The sequence below is a fragment of the Poecilia latipinna genome, unplaced genomic scaffold (genome assembly GCF_001443285.1).
Source record: "Poecilia latipinna isolate Pla-1442-1.1 unplaced genomic scaffold, P_latipinna-1.0 Scaffold196, whole genome shotgun sequence".
Taxonomy (NCBI): domain Eukaryota; kingdom Metazoa; phylum Chordata; class Actinopteri; order Cyprinodontiformes; family Poeciliidae; genus Poecilia; species Poecilia latipinna.
This window is the reverse complement of record NW_015112812.1, coordinates 365,223-389,953: the sequence shown is the minus strand read 5'-3', so window position 1 is coordinate 389,953 and position 24,731 is coordinate 365,223. Positions and strand designations below refer to the sequence as shown.

Sequence of the window (24,731 nt, the reverse complement as noted above, 5' to 3'; positions counted from 1 at the left end):
TGAGAGGGAGGGCAGAAAGGAAAGAAGCAAGGAAGGACAGACAACTATGGAACAACATGAGGAAAAAAAGGAGCTCGGGTTGGTAAAAATTAGAGAATGGAGTACATGGAGGAAGAAAGAAAATAAGGAAGGAACTAAGGAAGAAAGAAGAGAGGAAAGATACAATTAAGGAAGGAAGAAGAGGGCCAGGACACCAAGGAGGAAGAGAAACTAGACAGTGGGATAAGGGACAAAGTCTGGAAATAAACTTATTCAGACCTGAAAAATACAAAATAAAAATACACACACACACACACACAAAAAAAAAAATCACAAATCATGTGTTTTCCATATTACATATGAACCCTTTACTGTGGCCTTCAACACATTTTGCAGAAGGTTTTGATAATTTTGGAGCCAAAACAAAATCTGAGAAAAAAGTGTGCTAAAAATAACAACATATTTTTTTCACTTAAATCTGAAATATTTTAATCTGCATTAAGCCTACACCGCCCCCTGCTGGTGTAATTGTGTAACAGCTGAAATGAAGCTCAAAGGGACCAAACTGATTCCTCACACAGTTTAAAATTTGACGGCTAGATGTTTTCACAGCATGTTTTAAATCCGCTTACATCAATAACTTGGTCTTTAAAGAACATACTTAAAAACAACTAATCAGCTGAAAGATGGCCAGAGCAGCAACCAGCAAATTAGATGAATTACTATTGGATCAAAGCTATAAAGCTTAATTTTTAGCTTTCAATATAAACTCAAACTGAGACAACTTACTTTGTCACCAGCAAACCACTTCCTGTCACCCAGGAAGTCGGAGAACTGTTTCAGCGTACCTTGCAGCGAGCTGAGGTATCCTGGCTTTAGCTTTTCCTGATTTTACGGAGGGAAGGCCAACTTTAGTGGGGGTCCAAGATTTAATGTGAAAACATTTAAAGAACATCTACTTACGAAGTCGGTGTAGCACAGCCTCACAAAGCCGTTTCTAAAGTCCATGGCCTGGTTCTCCAGCACGTCCACTCTGACCTTTTCATCCTCCGTCTCTCCACCTGTCATCACCCCAAAGTCCACAGAAAGAACATTTGGCATCACAAAACTATTAAATTAAAGAAAAAAAACCCTTGATTTTGTATTATGAATGAAGGACCCCAATACGTACACAGGTTGTGTTTGCGAGCGATGTATCTCATAATGGCGTTGCTCTGCGTTATCTTCCTGTCCCCATCCACCAGGTAGGGCAGCTACAGTGAGGGTCAATCATCATCATCAACAAAACACTTGAACCTGCTCTACGGTGAAAGCAAAGCTGAACAATTCTTACGTTGGGGAAGTCAATTCCAAGTTTCTCCTTCTCACCAAACCAGCAGCTTTTGTCATAGTCCGGAGCTAAGAGAGAGAAATGAGTGATTTATTCAAATCTTCTAATGTAGTGGATTTTCTTTATCTGTTAGCTGAAATAGCGCATCACCTTCACCGCAGGTGTAAAACTTTTCATCATACGCAGTGCCGGTGTACTCCAGGAGGAGGCGGACGGGCTGGGCGAGCTGCACGGATTCAGAAAATAGGGAGAAATTATTTCATTGTCAGGGTTGACTTTGACACCAAATACAGACACGGACAAACTTCAGAAGACGCGCAATTGAATTATCCAGTTTTATATAAACAAAACAAACAAACAAAAAACCATTCACAGCATTATTTAAGTATTAATAAGACTGAGACTTGTCTAGGCTTTATGTAAGGTTTAGATTTCAACTTCTCAAAGGATGATTATCTGATTTATCACTTCACTGAGTCTAGTGTCTAATTAGGTTTTAAATCGCATTAAGACAACAGCTTGTGAAAAAGACACTTGACCACTCTCTATGTGCTGTAATGTAATTATCTCGCCACTCACTGTCTTCATGAAAACCTTCTCAAGTTAAAGTCTTTCCATTTGTCTCCAATGGGACACTTAAACAGTTCTCTACGAAAACCCAACATCAGCAGAGCCTAAACACATTCGCAAACAAATATACATTTACCAAGGATGAACATAACTGTTGCATTCTTCCGCAGTCATCAAGAGGAAAAGACTAAGGCTATAAGCTAATTGAGAAGATGTCATTATGTTCTGATCTAGTCGTACAGGTTACAGTCACATGGCTACACAAAAATTATTTTTGCTTTGACGATGAAGATTGATTGTTTTCTAGCTTGCAAAAATGTGTAATGCCAATTGTAATATGCAGCAAGCAAAAATACTTTATTTTACAAAACATTTGATGCAATGTCAAATGAAAGCCACAATCTAAAAATTACAAATCACCAAAAACAGTTCAATACCACATGTATTGAAATACATTTCCTTTAATTACATTATGTTTGTTTTGTATTCTACCTAACCCAACTGAAAGTTACTATTTGCTGTCATTAGTAGTCTTTAACAAAACTGGCCATTTTAAAAAGGCCATGCTCTGAAAAATTAAAAATTAACCATTGCATATAAATTGGTTTGTTATATCAGTATGACTGTTGACCACCAATACATGCGGCGGTAAATAATTAACAAAAGAGGCTGCAAAGTAGAAACAATGCATCATAGGCTAAATGGTGAATGGCCATATGAAAAGTGCAAGTCACACGAATAAGCACATGAAACTGCTGATTCATGTGCAAGTCGCATGAATCAGCAGTTTTATATTTTTGATACTATTCCTTATTAGGAGCTAATATTCTCTCCAGGAAGCATTATTTTGCAAGTAAAATGCCAAAGTACAAGCTTACAATCATATCCATATCTGACATAAATGAACAAACACTTCAGGAGTCCCATTTATAAAACATTGCATAGGCACTAAACTAATGGTGTATTCACACCTGACACATTTAATATGCTTTAAACAGACCAGAGTGTGTATTCCCCGTTGGTCCAGACTTTTTGTGCAGGCGTAAATAAACTAATGTAAATCCTGGTGCAAACCAAAAAACCATAGACCCATTTTTTGAGGTGGTCTCGGTATGCCTCCATATGAACTCTTGTACAGTTTTGCCTTTGAGCTGGTTGGTTAGAATCAGATACTGTCTACATTGGCTTGCAGACTTCTCATCTAATCAGTAAAAAGGCAGCTAAAGTAAATCTTACATGCTACACTTTATACATGAAGAACTTTTCAACTTTTCAACATATCTTACCACTACGAAAGAGTAGTGGTAAAATATAAACACTGCGCTAAAATAAGAGAAATGTTAAGCGTCTTGAGAAATTATACTTTGGTATTAATTTTTTCAAATATTGAAATACTTATTCTTTTATCAGATTAACATCAAATTGTTATCAGTAGCAGGACTTTTGCTACTGATAAAAAAATGCTTACGACTGTCGTTCAAAGAAAGAAATACACAGATTAAAGAGCTGGGTCAGATCACACTCGAAGCTTTTTGTTTTCTCGACTTTCTTCTGGTAACTTTGTGTCTTTTTTCTGCTCATATTCTCATAGTGTTAAAAGGACTTCAGTCATAATATTATGATTTCATTCTCGTATTTAAATAAAGTCTCGCCCACAGTCTGTCAAACGATCACCCAGATTACAAAATGTGAGCAATTCAGTTAATCCAGCTAATTAATTCAAACCATAAAACCATTACTAGCCTCGCTGATGAGGGCTGCACGCGCACAGTCGGCAACATTTTAGCGGCTAGCTAGCACCTCAAATAACCCCGTTAACTTCGACGACCAGATATAATAGGAACAGTAGTAGACTGTGGCGGTGGAGGGTGAAAAGAAAGCTGGCTGGCTCTGGTGGGTGTCACCGTCTGCCATTAACAACAGCTTGAAAAGCTGCAACTGTTCAGTCCAACGACGACGACCAAACCGACTCAACTTACCCCGCGAATGTCCCAGTAAGCTAGAACCATGGCCATTTTGGTTCAATGTTCGGTGCCTTTCGTGTTTTAGGAGGAAGCAGCAGGAGCAAACAAAGCCCAAATGTGTGTGCGAAGAGACACCGAGGAACGGAGGTCTTTCACGGGCCGAGAGGAGGAGGAGGAGATGAATAGGTGGGTGGGGTAACAGTCCAAACACCACAGTATTGCTCTGAACCTGTTCTGCAGGTTGCATTAAAGTTCAGCCTACACCATTTTTGCATAAAAGCACAGAAATACTTCGTAAATCCTCCCAGTAAAATTAATGCTTATGACCGACAGCGAGGATAATGAGCTAAAGTCAAGCAAAGTCGTAAGTAAGGACTTTCTATGACAGCCTGATTGAAAGTAAATTGCTGTAAAATGATCCAGGGATTACTATGAAAACAATAAGTCGTGTTGTAACAAGCACACACATTTTGGTCATGGGAGGGTTTGAGTTGAAAAAGAAAAAAAAGGTAAGTATCAACCAAGCCCATCACACACACAAGAGCTTAAAATCATAGACATTCATATGGCAAGGTTGAAGTTCTGGAAACAGCTATGCTTCTGCAAATTCAATAGTAAGACGATTAACGACATGCAAAAATGAACCTTTTTCTTGCATTTGATTTAAATGTAAAAGCGCCACATTTCTCTAACTTTTGTCTGATGTTGCAATAGGTACACCTTGCATTGTGTTTGAACTTCATATATATACTGCTCAAAAAAATGAAGGGAACATTTCACTTTAATTTTGTGTGTGGCTCCAAATCCAGGCCTACATTGGTTAATAAATTTGATTTCCATTGATGATTTTTGTGTGATTTTGTTGTCAGCACATTCAACTTTGTACAGAACAAAGTATTCAGTGAGAATATTTCATTCATTCAGATCGAGGATGTGTTATTTGAGTGTTCCCTTTATTTTTTTGAGCAGTGTACTTTAGTTCTTCATGGTCCTGATTCAACATGATGTCAGAATCTTCTTCCTTGGAGAAATGGCCCATATTGACATGATGGCATCATACAGTTTCTACAGATTTTAGGGCTGCACCTGTCAAACAAGCTCCTCTTCTATTGTATTCCAAAGATCATTCTTGTGGCCCCCTAGACCCCAAATTACACCAATAAGTCTCCAGTTTTTCACAAATTTGCAAAATTTACATAAAGTCAACAGATCTAATTTTTTTTGCTGAATTTACTGCTTTTTTTTGTCTCAACATTGGGCAAAAACATTGGTTTTAAGTGATTGCTGCCTCAGCCTTACTTGGTGTCAAGTTATAATCCGTGATCGATATGGTTATTATTAACAGTCACATTTAGCATGATACATTCGTGCATGTATCATAAAAATTCCTTACAAATATTTCTAGTTTAACACAACAAAATCTTTGACTTTAATAGCAAAAAAACCTACACAAAAACAATCACAAAATCCTGGATGGACTGACCAGTGTGAAAAGATGTTCAATATTATTTAATTTTAAGAAACACTTACTGAATGCCGAAACGAACAGCTATTTTTTTGATATTTTAATAGTGTAATGGGTTTTATCAATATATTCTGGCACAACCGGCCCTTACGAACATTCAGATTTTTGATTTGGCCCAAAATGAAAATGAGTTTGACACCCCCGACTTATTGGATGGAGTTCAGTTGATTATTGAGGCAGTTTATAATCATGTTCAAGAAACCAGTTTGAGATTATTTGAGCTTTGTGACCAGGTGCATTATCGTGTTGGAAGTAGCCATGAGAAGATGTTTGTCGTGGTCCTATTGGAACAAAATGACACGCAGGTAGGCAGAGGTATTTCAGTAATGGTCAGTTCTCACTGAAGTCCCTTAAGCTTGCCAAGAAAATATTCCCCCACCCCTCTACCAGCAGTAGCCTGAACCATTGATACAATGGAGGATGGATTTATAGTCTCATGTTTATGCCAAATTCTGAGTCTACTATCTGCATGTTGCAGCGAAAATCAAGAGTCATTGAACCAGGTAACATTTTTCTAAACTGTTGTTGAATTTTGGGTTTGTAGACGCAGTGTTTCGTTCTGAAGTGACACAAGTGGCTTTCTTTGTGGTTTTCCACTGCTGAAGCCTTCAATGTTTGAAGTATTTTGTCTTGAGAGATGCCTTTTTGCATACCTTGGTGGTTATTTTAACTGCGGATCCTTTCCTATCATCTTCAACCAATCTGATCAATCTCCTGACCTCTGATGTCAAAAAGGTTGAATAGTTTCATCGTTTTCATTATGTTTTCTGTAAACCCAAGAGTAGATCAACTCTGTTTCTGAAATACTTGAACACGTCAAGATGTCTAAATGTTTGAGTTGGCAACTTTTGTTAATAGGCAAAATTAACATTTGTACCAAATAAAGTGGCCAGAGAGTGTACAGTCAAGTTCTTAGATCTAAATGTGATGTCTGCAATTTCAGCTACTTCTATTGCGTCTGTGACTTCTAGGTTGCTATTTCTCTTGACTAAAATCCTAAAATCCTGTTTAAACAAATGAGCTGAGAAAATTGATATTATTAGCTTAAAGTAAAGACCTCAACTGTCGTGTTATGTTGGCTAAGTTAAAACATGATTGTCATTGTGAAAAGTACATACACTATGGTGTGGATTTGTTCCATTATTTTTATTGTATCAACAAAAGCTGAGATTGCTCCACAATTACAACAGCATTGAGATGCCGTGACAAGTCAGCATGATCTGTAAGTTTTGATGATTTATACGTGAGCTTTTACATTGTTAAGATTAAGGGAACAGACAAGAGGGATGATTGTGTGGGTAACTGAACTGCACCTACATGCTCATTGTTATAGGGAGCAATGAGCGATCATAAATTGAAAATGATTCATCCAACCTGTAAAACGAAGTGATTTATGTATGCAAAGTTACATTATATATATAATAAACTGTTTTATTAAAACTTTGCTTAGATTATGACTTGCAGATTTTTCACATTTAAGTAGTTCCTATGGATAACTTTTTGTATGTTTTTGCTTGTCAAAAGATAACATAGCTACACTCCTATAGAGGTTCACAGTATGCTATGTATTGTTTTTTTTAACTTTCAGAAAAACTATTATCTATTTGGTCAACATTTCTTTCTGAACTCCCAGCTTACTTCGACCTACATTAGTGTGTGCTGAACTGAATGCACTCAAACAACAAAGTCTTTGTTTTGCACCTTTGGATCATTCATTTGCACTCTCCCACAAAACCCCTTGTGATTATGAAGTGCTGGCTGAAAAACAGAGGAGCCCTTATTTCTTTCTTTCTTTCTTTCTTTCTCTTTTTTTACGTGAATCATAAGAGTTTCATTTTTTTTTATATTCTCCCTTTTTATTTGTATCTATAAGAAGCTTTTAGGTAGAAAAAAATAAAGCTTCCTGAAAATACAAAAGACCTTCAGTACTGACAAAGAAAACAGTTCTTTGTGGGCAAAGCAGAAAGATTATGACAATAAAACTAAAGGCAAAGTAGGACACTAATTGGGGCTTAACAAGTTGTTAGCTTTCAGTTCCTTAAGCCTTAATTTGCTTTTCTATTTGGTCTAGCTGAGCTTTGCAAGAAGGTAGAAGCCAAAATAATGGATCTATGTGTATTTTTTTTTCTTCAGTTTTACTCAAAAAGGCATGTAATGGAGATGCACTGTTCAGTCATCCTGCAATTAGAATCAAACAATTTTCCATTGAGCAACTTTTACTGGCGATGAGCAAATCAAATACTGACAAATCTTATCTAGCCAAGTAATTGTAAACCTAATAGCTAGTCATGCCAATGATATCAACGGTGCTAGCAACTGACATCAAGAGTTGCTTTAACTGAGAATAAGTTTATAACATCACCACTAATTAATTTTGCACCATTAACTCAGCCACACTGGAGGGCTTTTTGATTATAAATAGCATGTATGATGTTATACCACAGCATCTCAGTATATTAATTGAATTTTGGCCACTGCAAAACATTTACTTGCGTCATTCTTAGGTGATCATGCTACTGTGCTTTGGATTATTGTCTCGTTGCAGAACCGAAGTCTCCTGCAGTATTTTCTGGTGGAGACGAAAATTCACGATTTCATCAATCATTGCAGGTATCCAGGTCTTGAGAAAGCAAAGTAGCTCTAAACCTGCACACAATCCCCACCATGTCTGACACCATGTTAGGTTTAGGTCAGATGTAACATGACCCACATCTTCCAAAAGGGTCAACTTTTAGGTCACTGTCTGAAAGGATGATCTGAAAGAGGCCTTTGTTAATAATCGGTGTGATAAACTGTTTGCTTTTGTGTGGACCTTAGAATTTTCTTATACTTTTAAGAATGCTTATTAAAAGAAGTGAACTTTAAATAATCTTTCAGTTTTTTTTAATTGGGGAACAGCAACTTTCTCTAAGGAATCTGTTAGACCTCCATTTTTCAGGACCACAATTGAGGTAGTGGTGTTGAGGATGGGATATACAATTTGATATTTTTTACACCACTAGGTGGCCCCACATCCTGAAGAATAAATCTTAAACCTCATGGGTGTAGGATTGTTTAAACCTCCCACCGCCCTTTGAAGCTAATATTAAGTACTGTGTCTTTTTTAACTATCAAAACCAGTTTTAAAGTCTAAACAAGTCATATTTTTGTACCTCTCTATTATATTGCAAAAGATCTTCAGCTGAATTTGCAGTATCTCTCTCTGTTCATTTAGTCTCTACTCAGTGGTGTTAAGTAAAAATGTAACATTTAGCCTGAATCCTAAACAGAAAGAAGCGAAGTTCAAAGTAGATAGAGTTATTTTAATCCGTCCAAAAAGTTGCACATGTAAAAAGAGTTTTAAGCAAACCATAGTTTTCCTAACATTGTAGCATTAGTGTGAAAGTAATGAAACTTGATATGTTGGTCCATCTGTCATCTGTTGATGACGACTTTTCCTGAGTTGCTAATTAATTGTTGAATCAAATTCTACTTCTTAGCTCTCAAACTTTTTATCATGTCGTCCAGGAGTACAGCTGTTGTTCTTCACTTTTACTTCACTTTCTTGAATGACCACTGGGCCATGCGGTTGTTGATGGGCTCCTTGATGTATTTATCTGACTTTAAGTAGGCAGAAACCCCGTCCAGAGCCTAAGATAAAATACAAAAGAAACAAACATCACTTTACAGTAAATCCTGGCTTGATCAGTTATATTTCATTATATCTGCTGGAAAGATTGGAGAGGAAAAAAAAACATTGACAGGAACTTAGTTAAGGTAAATAATGGAGGCGTCAGAGAACAAAATTGGGGGGCAATTACCACGGTGGTGGACAGATCATTGTAAATTTTAGACAGCAGAGTGTTTTCTTACCTCAAAACGGTCCAAGAAAGCTTTGAGGTTCTTGAAATTATCCAAGCAGGGAGGATGGAACATCCTCTGCATATCCAGCATCTCGTACATGATGAAGTCCGCATAGGTGAGCTAGTTTAAAAGAAAAGACATAACATACTTAAAATGATAATTAGCAGTCAAAGGTAAAGTCGACAGATTATGTAAATAAATCTAAAATAATCATTTTGATGCAGCTTTAGAGTGTACATTTATTTATTTATCTATTTATCTATCTATTTATTTATTTATTTATTTATTTATTTATTTATTTAAGAACCCTGAGAGAAGAATAAAAACTAATAAAAGCCTCAATAAAAAACTGATCCAAGCTGTTTTATAGCTGACTATTAACTCTTTTATGTTTATAAGATAAGTTACCTTGTCTCCAGCAAACCACTTCCTCTGTCCCAGGAAGTCAGAGAACAGCTTCAGTGCTTCTGGCAGCGCCTTCAAGTAGTCTGGCTTTAGACCTTCCTGATTTCAGAATATATATATCAGCATTAGAGGACATTGAGACTTATGGTAAGACTGAATGTTGCACAGCTGAACAGTTATATACGTACAAGGTCAACATAGCACATCCTCACAAAGCTGGCTCTCAAGTCTAAGCACTGCTGCTCCAGCATGTCTATTCTGATCTTCTGCTCCTCCGTGTCTCCACCTGTTTGAGGATGAAAGTTTCCAGTATTTCTGCAACTTCAAAATTTATATATTTTGTGGCTGAATGAATGAACTCTCCCAAGCAAAATTTCTATTTACGACAACTAACACTCACACAGGTTGTTCTTTCGTGCGAGGTACCTCAGGATTGCCATACTCTGTGTGACCTTGTTGTTTCCATCAATCAGGTAAGGCAGCTATTGTGGAATGTAAATATTGTCCTCATTAAAAACAAGAAACATAAATAAATCCCAGAATAAAAGTAAAATAATAATAATAAAAAAAACAAGTCTCCCTTACGTTGGGGAAGTCAAGTCCAAGCTTGAATTTTTCATTAAACCAGCCACTTTTGTCAAAACCCGGTGCTGTCAGAGAAAAATGGGGGTTAAATTACCAAAGTAATTAAGTTTTAAATAGTGATATATCAGTAGGCTGAAATAAATGTTAATTACCATCACCAACGACGTAAAACTTTTCCTCGTACTTGGCCTTGGTGTACTCCAGCATGAGCCGTATGTGTCCGGCAAACTGCAGAGAAGAGAGTTTAAGGTTACTCCAACTTAGAGATTTTCACAGGAGTGCAATCAGAGGATATGCCGACACACAGTTAACTACACAACCAAAGACACACAAACCAAGACGAAGCTTAATCTCTTCTTTGAAATATTTTTTAGTTTAGTTAACTAAGACCTTCTGACTCCTTGGTTATGCTTAACCATTACTCTTCAAAATAAAAGTTATTTTTAGCAACATAAACATGTGAACCATATAGTCTTTCTGAAAGTATTTAAAGCTACTGCAAAAAACAATGAGCTTGTATCGCACTGTGACATATCTGCAGCTTTGTTACAGATAAGCATTTATGGCAGTTATGCAATTAACCTTTCTTGCATAGATGTCATAGCAGAGAACCAAAAGGCTTCTGATTGGTCTGTTTGCAGAAAACACCGCAGGCTTCACAGGCTTGTCTTTTCTGTGACAATTATTGATATGCAAAAAGGACAGTGATGAGTTTTGCAAAGTATAAATTAGCAAATAATTTCTATTGATCTGCTTATGCTGCTGTTGCAATCACTGTGTTGGTCCCACTTCTTATTTCTATGTAAAATAAGAGAAATGCTGCGTAGTCTTTATTAGAAGAGATAGTTTGGTACCAGTTGATTTGTACCAATCTATTACTATTCGGTTTTTTGTTTTTTTTTTATCTGTAAGATATATGTTGTCACTGCAGACTGTAAAATAAAAATAGTACCTCTATGACTATTTCTAAGGTGATATGCAGATTAAAAGGCTGTTGAATTTTTAATCCTGTGGAGCAACAAGTTTGCTTTAGAGTTAAATTGCACTTTCAAAAGTCGTTCCGAATTGTGTGGCCATAAAGAAACGCCTCTCAGTTAATGTGTCCATAAAAGCGTAGTAAAAACAGTCTGTGGCATCTTCTGGTAAAGTAAAGTGACAGCAGCTATCTCAAATCCCTGCAGAGACTGACCATTAGGAATTAATTTGCTCTGATTGCTGCTCTGCAATATGCACAATATGTCAGAGAGCTGCAAAAACATCAACCGATACTTTCAAAGCAAAAGTATTTACTTACCCCTCGGACGTCCCAGTAAGCCAGTATCATGGTCATCTTGGTTCCCTGTTTTTTGGAGTGAGTGTGGCTCAGAGGAAAAGTGGCTGCTGGTGGTGCTGCTGCAGAAGGATTGCTTGGCAGTGAAAAGGAGAAGAGAAACAAAGTCTTTTATATCCTGTGATCCAACTGGAGGAAGAGGTGGGAGGGGTGGCAGCCGATGGGCAACTTTGAATGTACACAGTGCGAGAGGCTAAGTTGAGAAAAGTGCTGACTCATGATTGACCTTGTTTAACTGCCTGCAGAAAAATACTTCTCTGTAAATGATCTCTTCCTGTATATTTTCAGCTCAAAATGACATTCAGGCATTTGCTAGTCGGTGTGGGGATCTGAAACATGCATGGATGGGAAAACTAAATCAGCATAACACAACATGAAGTGGAGAAGCAGTGAAAGGGGAGGCATTCAGAGTGGTTAGAGTGAAGGTAGGACTGTGGGTGCACAGAGACTCCTTCACAAATCATTAGCCTGTTTGAAAAAGACATATTTTCATCCCTTTTAAATTTTTCCAAACTTTATTACACATTAGCCTGTTGAGTGAAAGACAGAAAATCAAGGTCACACTGGATTGTAGCCCACACCAGAACTGATAACATGTATGCCTTTGATAAGATAAGTGAGCTCATGTTTACTCAGCATTTTTTTTTTTGCTTATAAAAGAGATAGGTTCATTTTATGGCTGTGCTACGTGACTCAGCATATCTTTCAAAATTGTGCTGAGTCACAGTTCGCTGACCTAATCTTATCCTAAGACGAATCAATCCAAAGAACATGATAGAACAACGTAAAGCAAATAATTATTAATTTCAGTTTCTAAATGATAAAAGGCTTTGATTTACGCAGTTCAACTGTGGTCTGTATGTTTTTCTGTCTAGTTTATGTTTTTCATCCACAAATTAAACACTTTTTTAAGTGTTGCATTCAGAAGAATTACATTTTTGGCAAAAAATGTTGAATGTATCAAAATATGAAGGGTTGTTACCAGTAGAGCAACATGTCATTATTTCTTTTTCAATTTATTTTGTTTTAAATCACTGCTTAAGATAAAATCTGCCATTCTAAAATCATCTCATAAGGCATTTTTTCTTGCACATTGCCCATTTCTAATTTTCTTGTTTATTTTTCTCTTATTTGATGTGTTTTTAATCAAAAATCTACTATGCTGCCATTGCAGCAAAGTGTTTTAATACCAGATAAGGACATTGCCCTGATTTCAGGAAAAATGAATAACAGCTAAACAAATTGATATTTATGAGAGAACTTCGGCAGGCTGGAGTGGCCCGACTTTAAAATAACATTTCTTCAACGATCATTTCAAACCTAGTCGGTTTGGGCATTGCATTTAGTGAAGAGGTTTCTCAGCGTCGCTTCCTGCAGAACTCCTAGAAACTGAATACGATTCTGCAAAAAGTACCCTTGAACATACTTATTCACACTCTGATTTAAACACTTTACCATAAGGACCTTGACTGTGCAAAATGTTTTCAAGTGACATAACTTTTAACTACATAATCTTTATGTCCACAATCTAGGGCTCTCGAGATTATTTAAGTGCAATATTTACGACATGCTGCTTATTCAAGCAGGGAGTTGTGTTAAAAATGATCTCTGACTTGTCTGAGCTCTGACTTGTCTGAGTCAGTGCAAAGAAGAGAAGACAAGAGGGATCATAATGATGGACTGACCAGCTGACAGAGAAAGATGTATGACCTTGGTTACAATTTGTTTTTATTAACATGGTTTTATTTGTCTTCCATGGGATCATTTTATTGATCTTTTGTCCCTTGACTACCATCGGAGGTTAAATAAAACTTAAATAAAACTTTAGCAGAATAAAGCAAGTATTAGTAAAACTTCTCTTCTAGATTTTCAGCTTTATTTATTTGGGCATATGATTCGGGTCTTTTATTTAAATCCTAAATCACCAACAAAGACATCCCATCTCTTTGAGCTATCAACAAGTAATACCAGAGAGAAGCTTACCTAGCTCTATTAACGCACTGCTTGCTCAGTATAAGATACATTACAAACTGAATACTCATGTTTAACAGCATAAATTATATTTATTCTTAACAGACACAATAATATTCCACAAATGACACATGTACAATTCTCAAAAAAGGACACATTTAGGTATAAATAGCCCTAATGACACCAGAATCCATAAGGCAGGAGTTTTAAAATGATTTTGCACTTTATCAATTCTCAGTTTATTAATAACTTTTTTTTTAAAATATCTGGCACTTCTCTATATGTGCAAAGAGTGTAAACTGAAGGAAAAGATTATACCATGTACAGCCTGACATGTATTCAGATATGTCGTTGTAAAGAGCACATGGTGGTGATCAAAGGTCAAACCATCACTAGATACAGAGTCGTAAAGCTAGTATAATGTTTTACTACAGAAGTGTAGTATCACAAATGTTGACTTGTCCTCATTCTACCTTTATAAACCACTAATGAGATATATAACAAAATGTTGCAGGTAACTAAAGACGCAGATGTTCTCTTTGGTACAACACGATTGAAACTCAACCATCTAACATTTTCTGTGTTTGAGCATCAGTTCTCTAATTTCATTTATTTTGGTTTTCATCTTTTGTTTACGTAACAAACTCATCTGGTAATTCTCGTACAGAAAGGCAAAATCTCATTAGGTGAAAGACTTAGTGATGTGGTCGTAATTTATTCCTGCTGGCCTCTTCTGCACATATAAAACAAATTTTGTCCTTTTTTTAAGTTTGGACATCTTTACGTTTGCAGGTCATTTGTAAAAAAAAAAAAGAAATCCAATGGTGTTATTTTGTGAATTGTTTATTGTATTTGACAGCAGCTGCATTCAACAGAAGTTACTGTGAATGACGTGCAAGGGCGTCAAAGTTAACAAAATTATTTGTTCATATGACGTCTGTTCAAGTTTAAGTTAAAGAGAATTTTAATAAAATCGAGGAAGATGATGTGTGTGAGGGCTTTTCTGATTTGTTAGTTATGTTGCCACAGTTGATCATGGGCAACAATTAAAGCATCGCCTCTAATTATCACTTGTTTATATAAAATGTACAGAACATAAAATCTGACGTAAAGCCGCCAAGTAAGAAACCTAAAGTGGAATAAGGATGCCATCTAAAGAGAGATGCTTCCATGCTGGAGTCTATTCCAACTTCACAATGGGGTAAGCGATGAAGGCAAACAACCATGCAGACACAGCTTAAGGTGGTTTAGCTTCACCAATAAGTCTTACATGCACGTTTAGGACAAGAGTATTCAGAGAGCACAGAGACCACATGCAAACTACATAGAAAACAAGATTTTTATTTTTTTTTTTGCCAATCTTTTACCTAAGTTCCCTTTAAATGGATTTCTGTTTTTTCAAGACAGATCCAACTCTGTTTGACAGAATAACTGTCCACCCACAGCTGTTGGATGTAGAGAAAAATGATGTGGTCACTTTGCAGAAAGACCAAAACCCACCTACCAAAAATGAAGGTTTCAAAATGGTAATCTATGAACTGTTAAATGATGTTAAAACATTAAGTCCATCTGTATGCTCTAATTGGCATCCTGAAGTTTAACATTGGTCCACACACTGTTACTACAAGTGCTGGGATTTTATGTACATTCCCACATTAAGTCTTAGGAATACACTGCTTAGCTTTTTTGAGTTTCTCGTGTTACAGCCTCAAACATGAAACCTGAAAATTGTGACTTGCTATTGTATTTAACCCCTTTTACTCGCATACTGTGAAATAAAATCCTTCTGAGACCAACTAGTTTCTGACTTGGTGGGCACTGTTTGATTAGTAAACAGTATCTACCAGTGCTTAATGTAATATTTTATATATAAATATAAGTTTTTTTTTCAATTGACAGATACTGTCAGGTTTGCAGACTCTGCAGATGGCTCTACTGTCACTTTTTCTGCTGTCTGTAAGATTTCAGGGATGGTAAATCTATCTATTCACTTCTTCAACTCATGTTATTATAGGTTTGATGTAGCTGGAGGAATGGGCCCAAAAACTAATGATAAAACAGAGATAAAATAAAAAGAAAAAGAAAAAAACTCCTAAATAGCCAAAAAAAGTAACCAAGTAACCTGATCCTAAATGCAGCTCTATATGTTGTTCAAATTATTTTTCTTTTCACAGTCAATCTTGGATCCTGTTTATTATTCATGATATTTTTGAAAATGTGCAAGACTTGGTACAGCAGTTACAGACACTGGACATACAGTAAATGGTGACAGAATATGGTAACAGTCCATGATACTCTTAGAAGGACTTAGTCAAGAGACATTTCGGGGGAAAAAAAAAGCATCAAGAACAAAACAAACGACTCTGGGAAACTAAAGGAAGAAAACTGAAGATACACAGGTTTTAATTTCTGGTGTTAGCAGCTCGTAATCATCCCATGTGGAAGGTTCTTCTTTTCTTTCACAAGTGATATGTTTCTATGCAAACGTGTACAACGTCCAGATGTGGAAACGTGGCCTGTGTGCTGAGCCGTCTGTGCTGCACGTTCACTTCTCTGCCTGCACCGCTCCCATGCACAATGCCCCCTCCCCCTCTGTGGTCTCCAGCTCATCTGTGCGGATGGCCTGCGTGATCAAATTCAGCTCCTCACACATGGTCTCGTAGCGGTACGCCACACGGATGTCGGGGACGTTGGTGCGCCTGATGTCGTTACTCTCCTGGCCTTCTGCGATGTAGTCTGGGCCGAGCCAGTAACTCTTCATCTGTCGGGGACAGAGGGAGATCAAACTGTCTGCATGCTGATAGTCTGTTTCATAGCCGTGAGGCAGGTTAATATGTAGCGTGCTGTAAAGATGAATGCTACCTTGTGAGAGAATCCGCTCATTAAGACGCTGTTCCTGGCTAACTCACACATGTCACATGAGCTCAGTTTCCACACCTGAGCAGCGATGCTGTACTCCTCCATCAACGGCTCCTGCACAAAATAAACACATGCTCTGAAATCAGTACCAATATAATTTAGAGGCAGTTTCCACCAACAGGATTTGAATTTAACCAAAGTTTCCAGTTAAATCTATGTACCATATTAAAATGTAAAAAAAAAATAAAATAAATTAAAAAAATCCATAAATAAAAGTCTGTAAATGCAGACAACATATGTATTTATCCAACCTTTACCCTGGTGAAAATAAATAAAATTCACTGCAACAAACTAAGTAAGTTTCAGAGGTCACTTCATAAGAAGATGCTGAGTTTGTACCAGAACATTTACTAGGGAACTAGCCAAGAGGCCCCTGGTAGCTCTGGAGGAGCTGCAGTGCTCCATAGCTCAAGTGGGAGACTTCATAATTAGCTGTGCGCTCCAAAAAGATTCATTTAATGGACAAGTAGCAAGAAGAAAAAAAAAAAAAAGCATCCAACCAGACCTAAATAGATACTATCCTGCAATTTTTAGATGCACACCTGCACCGACACACATGAACCCAACAAATAACTGGTTACTAGGCTTTTGCAGAACCTGCTGACATGGTGTGGCAGTAATTTTACCATTTAACTCAGGTGTGTTGTGTGTGTGTGTGTGTGTGTGTGTGTATATATATATATATATATATATATTTACACTCTGTGTGAACTGAAAGAAAAAGAAAGCAGAATAAAAACTGATATAAAAATATTCTTTTGTTAAATGTATGTGGCAATCATGAAAGAAGAAAAACAAATTAATTAAACATATGCTACATGTATTTATTTTTAGATCAACTAAATCAGTGTATTAAGCAGTTCAAAGGATTTTTTAAGGATGTAATGATTTTTAATTGTAGTACTTGAAGAACTTTATTGTATATAATCATTAACTTCTTTTGTCTGGTGGCTCTCATAAATTTATACACAAATCCAACACTTGTCAAGTGGGCAGGACAAGCACACCTACTCCTTTTAAGATCATTTTATTTCAAAGTTTTTAACGTTCTCGCTGCTAAAGGTTCTGATTAAGCTCAAGACTTCATTTGTGAGTTGGTAAGCGTTGTCTGACCTTGGTAAAGTGAAACTGCAGAGGATCGTCTGTGGACAGAGAGACCATGAGTCCTCGAGACAGGTACTCTGGCAGAGGGTTGCGGTGGTAGCTGAGGAACAGGCTGTTATTGCTGAGAGGAGACATGGCGATGCCAATCTGAGCCAAATAATACAGGTACTGCAACACCGGAGCCTGGAAGAGAAACAGGGGCATCGTGATGCGACATGCCCCAAGAGAATTTTCACAAAGTACAATAAGAACGTTTTGTGGTTTGGGGCGTCCCACCTTTCTGAGCAGCAGCCCATGGGAGATGTTCTCCGACAGCATGAACCCAGACACCAGGTGATGGATCGGACCCGCTTCCCCACAGTGAGGCCGCAGAACAAGGGTGTGAAAGCTGCGCTGCCTGGGATAAAAACACAGTGTAGAAAATACTGGGAACCCGGCGAGGAACAAGACTGAACAAATAAACACCCACAGATCTTCTCCAGTGACACACAATCAAAGAGATGAGAGAGGAAAGCAAAGGATCTAAAGAGTTTATTTTCTGAACAGTAGCCTTCAGTAACATATACTATTAGCTGCACTAAGGTGTAATCTAACTTACCTGCGCAGGTGATTCAACACTGTCATGTTTGCATACATGTAGTAGAGGTAGTAGGAATATGGCGGGTTGTCCTCCTCCGTCCAGTTGGCTGGCAGCGGACTGTCCAGGTTGAAGATATGTTGCTCTGGTTTGGACTCATCGTCCACACTGTCAAAGCCAACAACCTGCAGGACAAACAAAGTGCAGATCTGTTAAAAGAAACTCTCCGAGGAGGATGTGAAGGTGACGATCAGATTCGGTGGGTCAGTGAAGTGGCCGTACATGCTGAAGGAAGAGGTGCAGCTCTGGGTGGCTGCCAGGGTTGATTGTGACCTCAAACAAAGGCCTGAAGACATTCTCAAGCATTTCCTGGAAGTTGGACAGCTGTCTCTTCGTGTGGTAGACATCACTGTGAGAGGAGAACATCAACAAATAATAAAAAAAAATCACTTATAAATCATTGTTTCTCTGATTTAATGAGTCAGATATTCACAAAGACTTCTGGCTGTTTGGAAAACTAAAAGAGAAATTTATTTTATGACAGATTAAGTAGTCGATTCATTTATTTAGATGAAGGAATTTAAATGTAAATATTTAACTGTAATTCAATGCAATAAATAAATTATTATGATAGTTTAAATAACACAGCAATAAATACATTGATTAAAGAAGCAACATTAGATATAAAAATGTATCAAAATACACACAGCAAATGTACTAAATTGATAAATTATTAATTCAAAACATGAATTTATTTCACAAAGTCTTTTTTGTACATTTAAATACGGATATTTCAAGATTAATTGCACAATGGTTAATATATATATCTAAATATTTTATATCTGCAAGGATATTTATTTATAAAATGTATTTATTATTTGGCACAAGTATTTATTGGACACTATCTCTTTATTCCCTCCGTAGTTTTGAGTGAAAATTTGATTTACGCCAGTGGAGAAACTCACAACAGTCGTGGCACCTGTACGAGCCACCGCACGTTGTTGGAGTAGACCTGGTGTCTGACGGCCCACTTGGCCAGCTTGTCCCACTCGTTTCTGGAGCGGCCGTAGATGGACAGCCGGAGCTCCACGTTCTGGTACTTGCTCTCCTCCAGGTCCGCCATCACTTCCTGAGAAGCAGTGAGGGGAAAATAGCCACCAGAGGGCGACAGCGCTTTAAAAAATACACAGGCAGGATTTCATAGGAAGTGGTGAAAGAGGTTGCGTATGCTTTGAAATGAGCACCTTTATAATGTGACCGAAGTACTTCCCCTCGATGTAGTTGTCGGTTTTGATGAAGATCTCTCTCAGGATGGATTCACCGATGGGATTATATTTAGCGTTGAATTTGTCAAACCGATGGAAGGTGTTGCGGTCCTGCAGACGGAAAACAGTTGAAACGTTTCTTTGCACCTCGTGGTTCTTGTTTATCCATTTGTAATGCTGTGTTCCTTACGGCATGCATGTCCAGAGTGTCCACACTAAGGTCAAAGGCGGTCAGGTTCATGCTCTCGAACACCTCCATGAGTGTCTGACCTTTGCCTTTCTCCACATGCACAATCTCTTTAGGATATTTCTTCATGGCTCTTTTGATGAATCGAAGAAGATGCTTCTGGTTCATACAAGATGAAGCGTGAATGTGAGTGTCTACCTGCAAAACAAACAAACAAACAAACGGGGGGGAAAAATATATTTTCTTTTTCTGGGTTACCCACAAATGATTATGATGGAACGAGGCACAAGAAGGTGTGATTTTTACCTTGCGAATATTGTAAAAGTCTCTGTGGGGAACCTTTTTCTGTGCTGCAAGCTCCTTCATCTCATTCAGCAGGATGTGCATCTGGAATTTGGAGCTGAGATACTGAAGCCGACGATAGCAAAACGACTTTCTGTTGGGAAGGGAGACATTTCACCACACTATTTGGTTTTAAACTGATTTCAAACAATCTGCGCCTTGCAAAAGTAATCATAACCCTGTGACCTTTTCGCTCCAGACGATGATTATGAGCTTTATGTTGGCTTATCCTATTGAATCCCAATAAACGTTTGAGGCCTAGGGAAACTTTTGCAAGGCTGTGTTTTCTACAAAGTAGTGTTCAATATTAGGAACTAGAGCTTACACGGGTCCATTAATAATGAGGGCCATCATGACGTTCATATCAGCGATGTACTCCTGCAGGTCTGGGTATGGCAGGTCCAGCTCTGTGCTCCTGTTTGCGACATCACAGTCAAACAAGTCTGGCTGCTGCCAAGGGAACACGTGAACAGAGTCTAAAAACAGAAAACTCCTCTAACCGAGGGTGAAGCACCAAGAGATTTGTCCCCAATATCTTACTTTTCCATAACGTCCCTGCTGGTGTACACGTGCATGACGCCGTTCACCATCTTACAGCCGTAACCCACATCGGGGGCCATGCTGGCGGGGTCCTGGTTCTCGTACGGGTGCGTGTCAGAAGCAGGTGGGTGCACCGTGGCATCTGTGAGGGGGCAGAAATCCATGCTCGGTCTGAGCTCAGCGGCCCACACACTGCGGCAGCATGTTCAGGGGGGTGTAACAGATTGTAGAGCTTTAAATCTGTGGGGGTGCCAGGGTGTACTCCACTGAGAGAGTACTACTGCTGTCGCTTAGCATTTTACAGTCTGATCCAGAAAAAACTGGCATCACATATTCACATTCTTTAATGTTAAGCAAATAAAATATGAAAAAGAAGAAAGACTAAAAAATAATTTGCAGTAACCTGTTTAATTTCTATTATTTCTTTTTTAGCGTCTCACTCCAGAAAGGTAGTAATTTCTTTAACTGGTCAGCTGGTGGAGTCGAAAATAGCAGAGTTGAACAAAGGGGCACATTTGTTGTTTGAAGCGTGCTAAATGAGTTGCTAGGCACACATGCAAATGACGCTCGTGGTGATGTCTTTAACCAAAAGGACAAAAGCTTCGGCAGCAAGTGAGACTTTTCAAAGAGCTCACCAGTAGCATCTGCTGTTGGATGAAACCAGTCCCTCTGCTGTGGACATCAGAGATTTTGTCCATGCGTAAAAATCTATACTACAGTGAACTGTTTGGTGAACGGCAACCAAACAACTGGCTGCACATTTGTTTCTGTTTACTGAATGCGTTTTGGACATTTGTTTGAGTCTAGAACCACTAGGACAATAGCAGAGGTTTGAAGCTGGAAACTTCCAGATAATTCTCTCCAAACTTCTCTGCATATTTCTTTTAGGAGAGCAGTAACTTCTCACAGTTAATATCTGAGTTAACGTCTCTGTTTCATAGCTCTGGCTCATTGCTGCATGTGCCGACCTGCGGTGACACTGGTCTCGGTGGTCTCTGCCAGCTCCTCCTCCTCCTCGTAGATGTCCAAGTAGAGCGGTCTCTCGCTCAGCTCCTGCAGGTAGCGAGCCGTGGTCCTGTAGAAGCTCTGCAGCGACAGACCCATGTACTTTTGTCTGATGAACAGAGCCTTCACCACACATTTGGCAGCGTCCAGCAGATCTGTGAAGGGAACCTTCAGGGAAAAGCAACAGATTAAAAAAAAAGGTGCAAAGATAGAGTACGTCTTCACGGTGGAGGAGGCGTTACATTAACAGTGGAGAAACGCAGAAAGTTTTATCCGACTTCTCCGACTCACCCCACATTTCTCCTCTCCGGAAATAGTGACTCTCTGGTACTCTCTCTCTGGGACCACGTCTCTCTCCTGCTGATTAGGAGCCTGGCTCTGCTCCTTCATGAATCTGATGACAGGTCCACAAGTCCATGAAAATGTGACAACAATAATCATTTCATAAAATCTTTGCTGACTCACTCCAGGTCTGTGGCACTGTCCGTCTTCATGAACTCTTGTTTGGCTCGGAGGAGGATGTCTGGTTCGAACCTGAGCACAGAGGCGCTAAACTCACTTTGGGATCTCTGATTTGCAAACAAAACCACCTGAGTCGCTGCATTAGTTGCACATTTCTGTACTTTCTGCCACTTACTTGACATCCTGACTTATCTGGCGCTCAAGGCGATGGCGTTTCTCCTCCAGCTGTTCGATGGGGCTGTCCTCTGGAAACTCATAGGGGGCGCTCCGCATCTCACTCTCCGCCAGGCTGCGGGAGAACAGCTCCTTCACACAGAAGCAGAAACGGTAAGTTAAGCTGACGTATTAGCTTAAAAGACATATATTCACTTCAGGGGAGCTCAGTGGGAGAGTTTGGACCTCAGCTATCTCCTTGTATTTCCCGTCCATGGAGGTGCGCAGGTCGATGGATTGTTTCAGGGCCACTGGGATCCCGGGCAAGGAATGCTGGGAAGTGAGGAGTCGGCGAGGGGCACGAAGTTCAACTGCAGAGGAAGAGAGAGGCAAAGTGGTGTATTAGAAACTAGTGTGACACTTGGAAATTATTTTTTGTTAAGATGTTGGCTGAAGCTGGTAAAAGAGCATCAATATCCACGGCGAAACAAATTCTGTATGAAGTTGGGCTGCGAGGCTGCGAGGCTGCGAGGCTGCGAGGCTGCGAGGCCACTCAGCGATGAAGAAGCCATCACTCTAAAAAGCAACATAAAGGACTGTTTGCACATGGACCTTCCTTTATTTCTGAAGACATGTTCTGTGGTCTTATCAAGATAAAATGTAATTGTTTGGACATAATGACCATCGGTAAAATCAAAGGAAAAAATGGGGATGCTTGCAAATCTGAGGACAACGTCCCATCTAGAAATTTAGGTGGTGGCAACAAACTGTTGTAAGTTGTTTGACACGAGTCGTTTAAATATTTCCATGAAATACTGAGGAAATATTCTAAAGTTGAATAAGAGGAAAATGAAAAATGCACCCCTCATTATTCTTGCATTTAGGGAATATAATTCGTTTTGGTATTCAAGCCAACTACAATCAGTAAAAATTTAGCCTGATTTCATGGCAAGAAAAGGGAATGTGTGATTTTATTATTATTTTTTTTTACAGTGCATTTTCAAAGAAACAAATCTAAAACCATTTTTGCCTTAGGTTTACAGTTTAAGCTAAAGACTATTATTTTTGAAGGTTTTTTTTGCTATGCACTGATGCCTAAGTTTGTTGTCCCATATGTAACAATTTACTTCTAGCTGCCTTCTCGACTGCTTCAACATGCATGTTTATTTTTTCACATTCCCCGATTCTGTGACATATGAGCAAATTTCTCCACAGTGAGCCAAAGGCTGCTTGAGAATGTGATAGTATTTGTTTTGTAGCTAAGTTCATGTTAGTAAGGCTTTACACTTTACACTGGTCAAAGATTTGACCTCTTTACAGTCTCGTGTGCCAGATTTTGGACCAGACTGTTCTGTTCTTGCACTCAGGCTGTCATTATTCCTTAATCATTTTCACTTAAACTTTTGACAATCAAAAAGACTGTGTGGGCTTCCTCTGCTGGTCAGATCTCTTTGAACAATTAGTGACACTGCAGCTTTTTATAATCCTATATAAAACCTGGAGCCTAAAAAGCAGAAGAAGAAGAGGAAGAAAGATTATTGCTGAAGAAGCTCAGATCTAATTTACACTTCACTCAGTGAGCAGTGACTAAAACAAGTCCGCTCGGTGGGTTCCCACAGTGCAGTGGAGCTCAGCGCCTATTTGTGCCTCCGTACACAATGAGCCATTTAGGTGAAGAGCCATCAGAGCAGGAGCACACAGGCCATTATCGCTCTGCAGGACTCAGTCCTACACAGACTCAGCTGTCACAGACAGATGAGGAGGCACTCAGAACGTGAGAATCCTCGTGACAAGGACGGAAGTGAGTGAATGCATCTAATAAGCAGAAAGAAGGTATTTTATGATTAAGACATAAACAAAAAGAGAAGTGTTTCTGTAGTTTTTAGACAGATATCCATCTTTAACTCGAAACTACCTGTCACTGAAATATTCATCGTCATGTTGAATATTTCATTTCATGCATGGCAGAGTATCAGTGGGGCTGATGTCCCTCGGTATTTATAGACCATGCTCAGAAAGAGGTCAGAGAGGATGCACTGCATGTTACAGTCTGACCTCTTGGACAGCAGCTCAGACAAAACGCACACATAACCCGACAAGAAAACTTTCTATTAAACCAGGAGCATCCGCCACAATCTTCAAGCTTTTTAAAACTACTTATTTTAGAATTATTAAATTGGCATTTCTTTTCTTTTTATTTTTGAACACCTCTTGTCTTTATATAAGTCTAAACACTTACAGAGTTGCAGAAAAAAAGTAGTTGTTAAAAACTAATAGGCCAGCCCTCAATCCACCACACATTTCATCGCACTCAGCCTCACACTGTCCAATCAACACATCCCACTCAACACAGAGAACAAGTTTGCTGGGACCACATGGCTGCAATGTCAAAACATAGACTGAATCTGAAGCTCTGAGGAACAATGAGAGGAACACACACGTCTGCTGCACAGAAAAATCCAACTCGGAGTCGACGTTTGCAGGAAAACTGTACGCTGAGTAAGCAAGAGACATTTACCATAACTCTTTCTTTCAGCAATTTTAATGAGAAAAATTCTGGATAATTGTTGGAAAAAGTAAATATATATATATATATATATATATATATATATATATATATATATATATATATATATATATATATATATATATATATATATATATATATATATATA

The 24,731-nt window shown here is 38.4% G+C and overlaps 2 protein-coding genes and 1 long non-coding RNA gene across 9 annotated transcripts in view; 1 reads left to right on the top strand and 2 right to left on the bottom strand.

The window, feature by feature from the left end:
- LOC106946564 (glutathione S-transferase Mu 3-like) overlaps positions 1-11,646 on the bottom strand; it is a 16,115-nt gene extending 4,469 nt beyond the window's left edge. The window contains exons 1-8 of one of the 3 annotated variants that reach the window (XM_015030974.1): positions 11,496-11,646; positions 10,354-10,429; positions 10,202-10,266; positions 10,017-10,098; positions 9,805-9,902; positions 9,620-9,715; positions 9,221-9,331; positions 8,647-8,998 (exon numbers count right to left, since the gene is read on the bottom strand). In XM_015030974.1, the coding sequence (XP_014886460.1) occupies positions 8,900-8,998; positions 9,221-9,331; positions 9,620-9,715; positions 9,805-9,902; positions 10,017-10,098; positions 10,202-10,266; positions 10,354-10,429; positions 11,496-11,531 (663 nt within the window). In that variant the 5' untranslated portion in view covers positions 11,532-11,646 and the 3' untranslated portion in view covers positions 8,647-8,899. Of the gene's footprint in view, positions 1-768; positions 865-942; positions 1,041-1,150; positions 1,233-1,312; positions 1,378-1,459; positions 1,536-3,858; positions 3,952-8,646; positions 8,999-9,220; positions 9,332-9,619; positions 9,716-9,804; positions 9,903-10,016; positions 10,099-10,201; positions 10,267-10,353; positions 10,430-11,495 lie in introns of those variants that run through there. The other 2 variants (XM_015030976.1, XM_015030975.1) reach the window with 2 other exon arrangements.
- LOC106946567 (uncharacterized) lies at positions 3,865-24,088 on the top strand. The gene is made up of 3 exons (XR_001424798.1): positions 3,865-3,990; positions 9,912-9,918; positions 24,076-24,088. It is a non-coding gene; the product is annotated as an uncharacterized LOC106946567 (long non-coding RNA).
- ampd2b (adenosine monophosphate deaminase 2b) overlaps positions 13,579-24,731 on the bottom strand; it is a 25,232-nt gene continuing 14,079 nt past the window's right edge. For all 5 annotated transcript variants that reach the window (XM_015030952.1, XM_015030954.1, XM_015030955.1 and 2 more), the window contains 17 exons: positions 22,303-22,427; positions 22,079-22,209; positions 21,907-21,975; positions 21,733-21,835; positions 21,405-21,609; positions 20,437-20,578; positions 20,222-20,311; positions 19,861-19,990; positions 19,558-19,752; positions 19,347-19,478; positions 19,068-19,231; positions 18,385-18,511; positions 18,124-18,287; positions 17,802-17,922; positions 17,535-17,708; positions 16,365-16,475; positions 13,579-16,263 (listed from right to left, as the gene is read on the bottom strand). In XM_015030952.1, the coding sequence (XP_014886438.1) occupies positions 16,048-16,263; positions 16,365-16,475; positions 17,535-17,708; positions 17,802-17,922; positions 18,124-18,287; positions 18,385-18,511; positions 19,068-19,231; positions 19,347-19,478; positions 19,558-19,752; positions 19,861-19,990; positions 20,222-20,311; positions 20,437-20,578; positions 21,405-21,609; positions 21,733-21,835; positions 21,907-21,975; positions 22,079-22,209; positions 22,303-22,427 (2,399 nt within the window). In that variant the 3' untranslated portion in view covers positions 13,579-16,047. The remainder of the gene's footprint in view (positions 16,264-16,364; positions 16,476-17,534; positions 17,709-17,801; positions 17,923-18,123; positions 18,288-18,384; positions 18,512-19,067; positions 19,232-19,346; positions 19,479-19,557; positions 19,753-19,860; positions 19,991-20,221; positions 20,312-20,436; positions 20,579-21,404; positions 21,610-21,732; positions 21,836-21,906; positions 21,976-22,078; positions 22,210-22,302; positions 22,428-24,731) is intronic.